General features: G+C 36.0%; 1 protein-coding gene across 6 annotated transcripts in view; it reads right to left on the minus strand.

Annotated features, from left to right (window-relative positions):
• Window positions 1-12390, minus strand: part of SCAF8 (SR-related CTD associated factor 8) — a 207242-nt gene that overhangs the window by 148220 nt on the left and 46632 nt on the right. For 3 of the 6 annotated variants that reach the window (XR_003993556.1, XR_003993557.1, XM_030499936.1), the window contains exons 14-20: window positions 10623-10736; window positions 9807-9963; window positions 8483-8613; window positions 6667-6811; window positions 6038-6118; window positions 5259-5480; window positions 2908-4621 (exon numbers count right to left, since the gene is read on the minus strand). Coding sequence is in view for 4 of the 6 variants with exons in the window: in XM_030499936.1 (XP_030355796.1) it covers window positions 2922-4621; window positions 5259-5480; window positions 6038-6118; window positions 6667-6811; window positions 8483-8613; window positions 9807-9963; window positions 10623-10736 (2550 nt within the window). In the remaining 2 variants the exon portion in view is untranslated. Of the gene's footprint in view, window positions 1-1569; window positions 4622-5258; window positions 5481-6037; window positions 6119-6666; window positions 6812-8482; window positions 8614-9806; window positions 9964-10622; window positions 10737-12390 lie in introns of those variants that run through there. The other 3 variants (XM_030499937.1, XM_030499935.1, XM_030499938.1) reach the window with 1 other exon arrangement.

A 12390-nucleotide genomic window follows, 5' to 3' on the forward strand; every position in this document is an offset into this window, starting at 1 on the left:
ACTGCTTAATCTAAAGTAAGAAAGGAAAGTCTTTGCTCAAATTCTGAAAGATTTTAAAATTCCTACTGGCAAGATAAAGAAACCATACTGTTTTGGTAAATATTAAGTCCCTTCAAGTTTCTGAATTTGGCTATTCTGGTCATATTTGCACGCTACATTAATAAAATAAGAAATGGAAGAGTTCTAGCTGTAAACATGATGCAACTGAAGACTGTACAACAAATTTTTATTCTACAATAATAAAATGCTTGTTAGAAATTGATGGTGTAACACATATGTACAGTAGCCAATTTATTAATGCTTAAAAGATATTAACAAAGATGAAAAAAATCAGTAAATCATACATTGTTTTATACCACTACCAACCAAATTGTTTAACATCTCTCATCTGCTAATTTACCTAAAGCGTCATACTATGAGCAATTTAGCATGCTGCCAGTCCCAGTTTAGAAAAGCAGATTAACTTTCAGTTTTAGAGAGGCAATTAACAAAATATTTGAAAAGTAAAAGCTACTGCCAATATGTGTTTGATTCTGAGTATTTATGTGGTCTATGATTTGAGCCTTCTCAAACTGCACATATTAAAATAAAATAAAATCCCTTAAGTTCATAGAATATCCTCATGGCTATTTTGTGCATTTGGACTTTCACACAACCATCTCTGCCTCACCAGAATACTACTAGTAAGTGGTGCAGCAGCATCAGTCAAGTTCTTTGAACCAGCGTCTGCCCATGAAGGTACTTCTACCTTAAACATTGTTCATCTCAACTCCTGAGACACGTTCTGGTAATCAGCACGGTCTATTAAAAAGCAATGGTTAATTAACGCATACCTTGCTACATCCTAATGACTACTACTTGCACAGTAGATGAAGAATCATTCATTAAAGTCCACGCTTTCAAAGGGCTACCTTCAGTAAGCTGACAGTTTGTTTACTATCCAGAATAAAAAGGCCCTGTAATTGCAAAACTGAATTGAACTGAAAAACAGCATGAAAAGATACCCTGCCTCCCAGAGGAAGAGGACAACACAGGCATGCGTAACTTGCTTCTACGTTCAAAGGCATGCTTATGATTTACACTCATGTGACATTCTCATACTTTCATCCCTTTGGGGGAAGCAGAAGGGGAATTGAAACTTGCACATTAACCCTTTGATGTTAAAGATCAAAATTCGAATCTGAGCTAAACATGTTTCTTCCACCAAAGGGGCATTCATGTAACAGAGTCTACCCTTGGATCCTATTATGCAAGAGAAAAAACAACGTTCTCAAAACAGAGTGAAAGGATGCTTTCAGACACAGTATTTTAACAAATGTTATGTTGAAAGAAGTCGGTGAAATGCATTTGAGTGGAACAAATTGAAAATCTGACATCACCCTATAGCCAAATCTTTCACCACCTATTTATAGAGGATACACAAGCAGCAAAGTAGGTGAAACAGGAGAGAATAGCACTACTAATTTACCTAAGCAGCCAATTCATCTCAAAGATTTCGTAAGAGGTTCTACTTCAATATTAAGCCATCGAAAGACAAAGTCCCCCTTATTTCTGTTAAAAACATGTAGGTTTTTTTAAGACCAACAACAGCTTTTTACTTTTCGTGCAACATTTCTGGACTTTGAGTCACTAAAAAGAAATAACCACAAAGTACTCGAATGCTACCACTACCTATCCAGAATACCAAATATGTTACAAAATAAGACAATGCAAATAGTTGCTTTAGTTTTGGCTTCATGCATATCTGCATTTTAAAAAGTAAGCTAAAATCCTACTGTATAGTCTTACAGTATATCATGTTCCACCTTCTGGAAGTAGTAAGAACATCGTATCTATGAGCATGAGAAGGTAAATATAAGCTTGACAGTATTGCAGTGAAAGAAGTTTTATCTTACTACCTATAGAAGGTGAAAGGCAAATTTTTACAACCTCGTTTCATTTCAGTTTTATTGAACTGTCTACAGTATTCTGTGAGTGCATGCACAGACACAGGCACGCACAGAAAAAGTAGTATCTACAAACAGTTTACACAAATATTTACATACATATTATTTACATAAACTAATATCACTGCATGATTTTCAATGTAAAAACCATACGCTTCTTGCACATAGAAGTGTTGCATGGGTCTTACAAAAATAATATAAACCTTTTGCAACAACTAGCTAAGCACATATCATAGCTGATTCCAAGTTTTAGAGCTTGCAGGTTTTTTTAAAAAAATACAATACCTAGAACACTGTTATCAAACAAATATGCTTTATTGGCATCTAAAAACAAAATGCACCCAACATTAAAATGTACTTTTTCAGTTTTTTTAAACCCACTGCAGTACGAGGAACAAATCACAAACACTTACTTTAGAGAAAACAGAGACTATAGTGTCGATTTTACAAAATCACTTTTAATCTCTGTATTATGCTCCTTAAATAACATGGGCCATTTCTTTTTCTGCCGAATTGTAGGAACATAAAATATCACAGCTTTGTCTGTACTTTAAAATTCTGCAGCAGCCTAAAAACACGGACAAGATACACCAGCACCTGTTTTCAAGTATAACAATTTCGATAGCCAACCTAAGGGTAGTATCTAAAAAATTCCATTTTCTTCCATAGGAAGTCTTTGTTTGACAAGCTGTTATTTTATCTTTGTGAAATTAAAAGCAAGTGGGGGCAAGTTTATGCTTTACCAGAGGGAAAAAAAAAAAATTTAAAAATAAAATGTTTACCTACCATGTTCAAATTAAGAACAGTGTTCTATACAAGTCAGTTGTACAGTTATTTAAGTGAAAGATGAACATGAACATCAGATTAACTTAATTCTGGCAGACAAAAGTGAACTGCTACGGTCCAGTCAGCCATTTATCTATTACAGAGAGATGACAACTTTACAAAAGGTATCTTTTACCTACTGAGTGATGATTATGTCCCCTCAGTTTCTGTGCTTTCTACCACTGGTTCACTCTCTATATCAGCTTCTGTGTCACTCTTCTCTTTGTTTATGTCGACGGAAGATGTCAGTTTTTCATAAAGTTCTGGATCGTCCTGCACCTGTGCAGTTGGTGGCTGACTTTCTGTCTCTGTATTTTCACCGTTTACCTGGGGCAGATTATCGACTTTGCGCTGGGAAGTGGCCCCATCGAAATATTCAAAAACCCGTGGGTGTGGAGGGGGGATCCAGTTGTTTGACATTCTGTCTCTTCCAAACCTGTTTCCATTAATTTCTCTGCAAAAATTAAAATCTCTGTCATCCCTATCCCTCTGTCTTTCCCAGGGTCTTCTGCGGTCATCAAAATCTCTGTGAGCATCTTGTTCAAATCCTCTATTCCAATTGGGACCACTTCTGCTATCAAATCTATAGTTTACATGCCGAAACCTCTCTCTGTCTTCATGGAAGCCTTTAGGGCCACCATAAATAGGGAAGGCATGGTGCTCTCTTTCATCATAATCTCCTCTCTGCCCCCAGTGCTTGTCTGAATTGAAACCAAAATGCTCTCTTCGACCAAGGTTATCGATACCTGGTCTTCCAAAATTTTCTCTCATGTCTACATGTGGTCTTGCAAAGTGTTCTCTTCCATCTACTGGAGGCCTTCCGATACCCTCTCTTGGATCAACTGGTGGTCGTCCAACAGAATCTCTGACATCCACTGGAGATGGCCTGTTAAGATTATCTCTGTTTTCCACTGGAGGAAAGCGATAATCTCTGTCTCCTTCCTGCTGAATGTTATCACCTCCAAGTGGTAGTCTTTTCTCTGGATTAGAAATGCTGTCGATATTTTGTCTTCCTGGTGTTCCAAAAGGTCTTTCTGTTTGATTAAAAATATCTCCTGAAGGAAAAGGACCTCGAGGTGGCGGGTGAAGAGATGGATCAAGGATTGCTGGAGGAGGAATACTACGCTGCGGTGGCATTCCTGGCTGCATTAATGGAAACCTTGGTCCAGGTGAATGGGGCATTAGGCCTGGACGGATATCTATAAGAGGCATTCCTGGCATCCTTTGACTACTAATATTTAAATGAGGCATATTTGGAACCCCAGCTGGATGTTGCATTGCCAGAAGTCCAGAACTACTTGAAATATTTGGTGGTGGCACACCCATCAGTCCAGAACTACTTGAAACATTGGGTGGGGGCATTATGAGAAGCCCAGAGTTGCTAGAGACACTTGGTGGCTGTACTCCTGCCAGAACTCCTGAGCTGCTTGAGACATTGGGTAGCTGCATTCCTGTCAGAAGGCCAGGGCTGCTTGAGACACTGGGTGGATGCACTCCTGCTATAAGCCCTGAGCTACTTGAGACATTTGGTGGTTGCACTCCAGCCATAAGTCCAGAGCTACTTGAGACACTTGTTGGCTGAACTCCGCCAGCAAGAGAAGAGCTACTGGAGACAGTTGGTAGCTGCACTCCTCCTGCAAGACCAGAACTGCTTGAAACAGCTGGCGGTTGCACTCCTCCTACAAGTCCAGAGCTGCTTGAAACACTGGGTGGCTGTACTCCTCCTGCAAGTCCAGAGCTACTTGAGACACTGGGTGGTTGCCCTTCTCCAGTAAGCCCAGAACTGCTTGAGACGCTGGATGGCTGCACTCCTCCAACAAGTCCAGAGCTACTCGAAACATCATTTTGCACTAAAATGCAGCAACAAGAAGAAGAGTTAAGAAAATGCCAGTGTAACACATAGCGTTCAAAACAAAACACAGCTTGATCCATATTCAGTTAATGCAGTCAGTAAGGATACTGCTGACAAGGTCTGTTGCAGTTTCTACAATGAACATACATCATTTTAATGACATTGGTGATAAATGGACATTATGACACAGAAATTAAAAGTCTCTACATATTAAAGAATGTACAGCAGCTTAAAATCCACAAACCCCCCAGCCACCGCCCAATTTATGCAAGGCAAGTATTAAAATCTTTGGTGTAAAGCTATAAATGTCATACTATCCTACCCTCTCCTCCTCCTTTCAATTGCCACTTGTATAGTAAGAATGCACTTTTAAGAAGTTTTCTAAAGGGCTCTCAGTCTCAGCTTTACTTCTCGAGTCTATAAAGAAAACAACCCTGAGTATAAGCTGCTAGAAATCAATGATCAGATGATGACCAAGATGATTCCCACCACTCCTCCAACTTAAACTGAAAATGATACCCAGCCTAAAACTTCTTACTCCATAGTTAGTGCAATGGACTATGATTTGCACAGAAACAGCTCAGAAGCATGTTTCCTGTATGGGATCATATCAGACGATAGAAGACATTTCTTACCAGATCTATTGTTTTCACTGGAAGAAATCTGAAGGTCTGCAAGATGTGATCCCTTTTCATCTGATTCTGGTTTGTTGATTGGCAGAGGATTAAAAACATTTCCAGCAGATAATGTTGGAGTAGCTAGATTGCTAGTAACTGTGCCAACTGGTAGAACAAGGCTAGTAAAAGGAACATCCTTCATCGTCTCTTGTGCAATTGGTAATGGAGGCTGTACTAAAGCTGCAGAAAAATAACACAAGTGTATCACAGTAATCATATATTCAAGCCTTCAAGATCAGCTTGGCAGAGGTCAGGCTGATACATCAAAATCAGTGAAATTAATTACTCTAAGTAACATTTTTTGATAATAATTTCTTATCCTCAATCAGCACTTTAATTTTTTTGTAGAGACTATGAACTGCAGGCAACCTAAGTAATAAGTACTATTACAAATACTTTTAAATGTTAAATTAATACAGTTGAAAGGCTAATAAATTATTATAAATTATTCAGTGGCTAACATCAAATAGCTCAATAACAGTTACATCTGTTACAGACAGGTTCAAATATAACTTGTCTTTTTCCAATTGAACTCCAGGGTAAGTATAATTTCTCCATCAACTTGAAAAGCTCTGTAAATCTTTTTCTCAATACCTGCTTAAACCAGCTAAACAGTAAGTTTTGTGTTGCTGTTTTCCATTACACAGGATTATCTTGCTTTTGGTTAAATAACAAGTAGTATATTAAAAATGAGCTTTTCATAACACACAAACAATTATTAGAAGACTCAAACTTACGTGTTGGAACAACTGGTGGAACAACAGGTGGTGGGACAACAGGCGGTGGAACGACAGGGGGAACTGGGGGAGGCATATAACCTATATGGAAAAAAATGACAAATTATTAGAAGGAAAACAAAAAAAGTTGTGAAGTAAAGGCCTGCCTATGTTATTCACCCTGCAAAGCTGCATCACTGAAGATTAGTAAATAACAAATGTACGGGAAAAGATGTATGGCTCTTGTTTTCAAAAGCAACCCCATCTTCACTAAGGATGATCCGCATGTGCGTCTTTAAAAGTAATTTCTGCCAGCAGTATCCAAAGAAGAAAATTAAGAGTTTCAAAATTTTCAAAAGAAAGATTGGTCTTAAAGATTTTTAAATTTTCATTTTGGTCAAAGTTGGAAAAAAAAAATAAATTAAAAAATCTGCTGTAATTCCTATTCTCAACAGAATAATTAGTAAGGTAAAAATAATACTAAGTTAGACATAAATCATTTTAATCTAGTGTGAAATCTAAGATTCAAGGCTCAACTGGCTTAAAGAGTAACCAGTAGCTGAGGGAAAACTATACAAAGCATGATACACACAGAAGCACACAAACTGAGTATACTCATTACATACCCAACTTCATTTTTACTAACTTACCTGGAGGTGGCTGTGAAGGGTTGAAACTCGCACGCAAGAAGGGTGGAGGAGGAATTGCGCTATAACCAGGAGGGGGGACAGACATTGTGACAGGAAATGCAGGTGGAACCAAGCTAACGGCAGGCACAGCTGGAGCTACTGGGATCTTTTTTCATGGAAAGAAAAAACAAGCAATTTCAACACTTATTGTAAGAGGGAAAACTGATTTGACTGCTATTCATGTTAAACACTACATGTACCAAAGGCTCTGTATGTATTCTGGACACCCTGAAGAATTAGACTGCATTCTGAAATGATACCTACACTAAACAAGGAGACTGGAAGAATCCTACGCTATCTTTATTCTAAAAAGAACAGAAAAATACACTATATTTATATAGTGTATATATTTATTCATGAATAAAAATTTACATATGGGAGAGAGGTGAATGCAGAAAGGGAGAGAGTGAAAAGGAAGGAAAATTTAGATAGTTTGGCAATTTGAGAGCACTTAGAAAACAGTGATTTCATTCTCCTTAGAAAGAATTATGTATTTTAGAAGAGTACTGGAAAGCTGAGTTTAGTGTATGTAATTATAATGCTATTAATCCTGACGAAATCCTGAAAAGTATTTAATATTTCTCAAACTTCTGTTTGAGGCATGTGTTTTGATACAGTGCAGCATAATTACAAGTAATTAGCAGCAGAATAAAACCAATACATGTATATTTAAATATGTACTGATCACAGCGTACACTAGGAGGCAGCTGAAATAAGACTGAAGACAATTTTTCTGAAAAGAAAGAAGTTTAAAATTCAATGCAAATAAATGCAAATATATTAACTTTCACAGTAATTATGTCAGCTCAAGTATTGGAAATGTCTATACATATTAGGAAAGGTAAGAGTAATAATATGAATACAAAAAATTCTGCATTAAGCAACTCTTTCTCATTTTACCATTTAATATGGTCATTCTGAAAAGGATTTAAAGAGTTTTACAGAAAGCATCTGTATTTATACTTGATCAATATCTATATTTTAGTATACTCATAAAAATTACACTGTATTATTCCAGACTTCCACAATACCTTGTTACCAACTGGATGCTAATAAAAATTCTCTGGTTTAGCAGAAGCAAAACAAATACAGGAAAGAATCAAAGACTCATGAATTACTGCCTAACGAGTGCAATAGCACACTACCTGAATAATCTGATCTTTTAAAGATGAGACTGTCCTTATGAAATCCTGTCCAAAATTACTGAAGAAAATAATGACACCTATAGTCAAAGCTGATATGGGGAAAAGCACACAGGTAGAGAAGAAACAAGCACAAGCGGAAAAAGAAAAAACTACCTTGCTTAGCTTGCAGAAAGATGCTTTGCTTTAAGGAAAATACTTTCTCTAAGCTCATTTTAATTTGTCCTTAAAAAAAATGACGTGCCAGTATTTGCTTTGGGGTTTGTCTGTGGGGTTTTCGGGGGACTTTTTTTGGTGTTTTGGGGTTTTTTTGTTGGTTTTTTTTTTTTGGCGGGGGTTTTTTGTATGTTTTGTTGTTTTGTTATGTTTTTTTCCCAATTGATCTGTCTTCAACATTGAAACCTTCATTTGAGATTGTACGCATTTGGGATACGTTGTGCATCAAACTAGAGAGTTTGCTCAACCACGACAACTGATTCTACTCTTAAAATATTTCATGGATAAACACATATGGACGCAGGACGTAACTATTTTTGATTGAAGTACTTCAACTCAGCATTAAAGTTTATCTGTATGGAATACAAAGTTTGCCCTTCAGTTCTGTGGATTTTCTGCATACTAAGACCAATACAAACCTGCAGCATAGTGACTGGTTGCGTGTAAGCTTCTGTCTGCGTTGTAATAACTGTATTCTTATCAACTGCAGCACTCTGTGTAGTTTGAGTATTTTCTTTAGCAGCTTCTGAGCTTCTGGCCGTTTCCCATTCTTAAGAAAAGAAAAAAAGGTATATTTTTAATATAAAAATGTAATTATTGTGTTATTTGTATTTAAATACTAAAAAGCCCCCTTCCTTCTAAAGACATTTTTATCTGGTATTTGTACAGATTCATGGCAAATAATGCCCAAGTTATGGAAAGAAGCAAGTGCAATTATTTATTATTATATATTTTAAAGAATGTAAAATATCTTTAATCACCTGTGAAACCATTCAATTACGCCTGTATACAAACTGATTTTTCAAAACTTGCCAAGTTTTTTCCACCAATCTTTTTGTTAATAATTTTTAACAAAATTTTTACATTTTAAGTTTTAACGTAGAGTATGCTCCAGTTTTTTAGAAACTGCTATTGTCAACATGTCTGTGTTATCAGCTGGCTACTGTACAATGACAGAGAATCCTCACGTTAAACAAACCTCACCCCAATACTCATTTCTTCCTTCTGTCACTTCCTCAAAAATTTTTGTATGTCAAGTACAACATAGAGTATATTTCAGTAATATACTATGCTTTAATTTTCCTGTTATTTATACTCAATTTTTACTTGAAGCAAGACTGCATTATGACTTGAAAAGTTACTGCCACTATTATAAACAGTTTCAATCTGTTTCCTTCAGTATAGTCCAGTCATTTGGTGCTTGATCTGCTTCAAGAAAACACAGTGTTGTGAATCTTATACAAACCTCACAAACCGCTCAATTAACTGGGTTTTAGACTAAGTTCTATCATCACTTGCTTTCCTGTCTCTTCGATTTCGTGGAGGATATACTTCAAGGTTCAGCTAAGTGATGTCTATTTGGACATGTTCCAACTCAATCTTAAGCCTTATACCTAAATCTAAAATTTTTCACAATCACAAGCAGATCATAATTCTATACAAATTAATTTGGAAATGAGTGCACAGAAAATTTGTTAACTGTTTTGAAAAATGCTAACCTTTATTAACTTGCTTAAATTAATTCGCTTTTGTCACTCGCTCCTCATTGTCTTGACAATCAACTAGTTACACATCTACAAAGACAATCTAGGTTTCATAATTAGTGCCATTTATATGTAGCAAGTAAAATGTATGTAAATTGAAAAAGAGTATGTAATACCTAAACAACCAACTTTGTGAGGACTTGCAATTACCAAACTAAAGACATTTTTTAACTATCACAATCATTGGTAGCGTCCATACCTGTATTTACTGTTTCCTGGTCAATCATGCCACCTTCAGCAAAGCCCTCCAAATCATCCAATTTTACTTTCTCCCAAGGAATATATGAAACTCCGAGATCCACATCCCAGAATTGCTTGTATTCTGTTTTCACACCTTTATTCAAAGCCCAGGCAATCTGAAAATAAAACCCAACCAGATAATCCAGTTAAGTCATATAACCCATGAACAAAATATTTCAGATAATTTCCTTCATGTTTCTGTCATTGCAGATCAATCTTCAGTGTCTATTTATTAGTTTTAACAAGGTTTTAACTTCAAATGAACCAGTAGGAAGTTTTCTTGGCCTTTGCAACAGAGATGTGGAAGATTAATTACATTCAACAGCTCAGATTTGTTCTACATTAATTCTGACATATATATGGGGAAATTAAAAATACCGTACTTCAAGGACTCATCCTAACGCATCAAGGATAGAAAAAACCACAATATTTAATCATACACTTACCTCTAAGAATACTATCGAATGCAATATTAAGTGATCCACACAACAAGGTAAAGGAGTAGGGTTGTATACAGTCCTGTACTCTTATCACTAGCACGTACATAAAATGTTCTCCAAGAACTTCCTAAGTATCAAGTAATCATTTCATTTTACTTTCATATCACCCGTTAGAAGCTGCATTTTACACAGAGAGGAAAGAAAACAATTTACACCTTATTGCTTCATTCTTCTTCTCCATATTGCACATTTGAATGAACCACTGCTAAATGACAAATCATCATATTAAAACTGAATTGGAAAGGGATAGCATTCTTAGGTTAAATTCAACTCACCTTAATAATTTTAGATCCAATTTTATAGGACCCAGAACTAAGTTTCTGAAGAGCACGAAACGCATCTTGTCTATGCACCATACAGACATAAGCACACCCTCTTGGGGGAATCATCTATGGAAAAAAAGCAATGGTCTTAAGAAGGAGGAAAACCAGCACTTCAGATTATGTTAACTACAATAAGTGAATACTAATGCTAAAAAAGTGAAGGCTTACATTGTAAACAATCATTAGCTTAACCAGCAATATTAACAATGTTGAGCAGCAGCAAAAATCAAGAATGATATTGGCAGGGAACTTCAGTTATAACATTGTCAAGCAGCAGCAAGCTGAAGAATGGGTGCTAAAAATTATGTGAAAGATTTGAATAACATGGAGTAGGCAAAAAGTGGGAGCTCTACTATGACAACTTCAGAAAATCAGAGGTTGATACCTCTTCTTAAGCTCCAAATCCACTGTGAGCTGAGCAACAACCTTCAAGAGAGGCACAAACTAGTGATTAAAACTATCTTGCACTTTTGAAAGGTAGAGTCCTCATTCCTGAAGTGTGATTTCTACTAGTTTTAGTGTTTTATTTAGCAAAGAAAAGTATGATGAGGCATGTAATCTCTGAAAGTTTGCAAATCATGTATGACGACTGCTTATTTTAGTTCTAGTCAAAAGTATAGGTGTGCTTTTATGTTGCTTAGGAGCACTCAACAATGTAATGAACAAAAATATTTAAGATGACAGCCTTTAATACAGTTCTTACAAAAATACGTTTAAGATTTACAACATTATCCTAGGTACTTAAAGCTTTGTGGAATGTGTAGGATGACCTATTTACAATATGGTTTGTCTCTGAAATCTAACAGGCACTGGGACATCATGATTGTTACACTACTTTCCTTTTAAATTTCTTAATTGCTAGTTCCTGATGTCGTGGTTTAAGCTGAACCCAGGACACCTGAAAATCAAAATGAGGCTTAAATGTCAGGCTACGAGGGTTTTTTGGACTTGTGAAACTTTTTTGAAGATTCTGTAATACCACAAAACTATTCTTTATTAACTATATATTTGAATATATTAACATAATAGGAAAAAGTAGAAATATTATCTGACATGAATGAAATTGCATGAGAAGACCTTTAAAACTGCTGGAGCAGGAGACAGAAATCCAAATTTCTCTCACATAGATATGTTATGTTAGGAGAAAAATACTTTCTCTTCAAGCTGAATTACAGGCAACGCTAAAATACAACTCTGAACGGCTAAATCTAAATTACTCTGAATCATCAGAAATATATCCCCTAATTATAAGCATCTGTTTAATTGTCACATGTTAGAATAAACACTTGTTTACAGTACAATTTGTTTTCTTCTAAATGTTCATCTACACTGATTCCACTTTAGGAAGCCTCAGTATAGAAAGTAACCAAGAACGATGTGGATACACGTCAGCTTGTGTCCGTTAATCCAAGGAAAAACGATACCTGCCCTGTGCCACATCACAAAAAAGAGAAAAGACATAACTTTTTCATTGTTAGTATGCTGGTTTACCCCCTGTGTAAACTATTAGTGCTTGGGAAAAGCCATTTTACCAGGAAGCATACGGTCTTTAGTGCTTCAAAAGGCAGTACATGGAAACCAATAAGCAAATATCATAGTCACAGTTCTTAAACAGTGATAAAAAAATCTAAATCCAAGCTTAAGCTGCTAAAAGGAATTCAGAGGCATAAACATATTTAAGTTACAAGTCCATAACTCCTGAAAATGCAGCATAACATGC

Source organism: Strigops habroptila, chromosome 10, assembly GCF_004027225.2.
Source record: "Strigops habroptila isolate Jane chromosome 10, bStrHab1.2.pri, whole genome shotgun sequence".
Lineage (NCBI taxonomy): Eukaryota > Metazoa > Chordata > Aves > Psittaciformes > Psittacidae > Strigops > Strigops habroptila.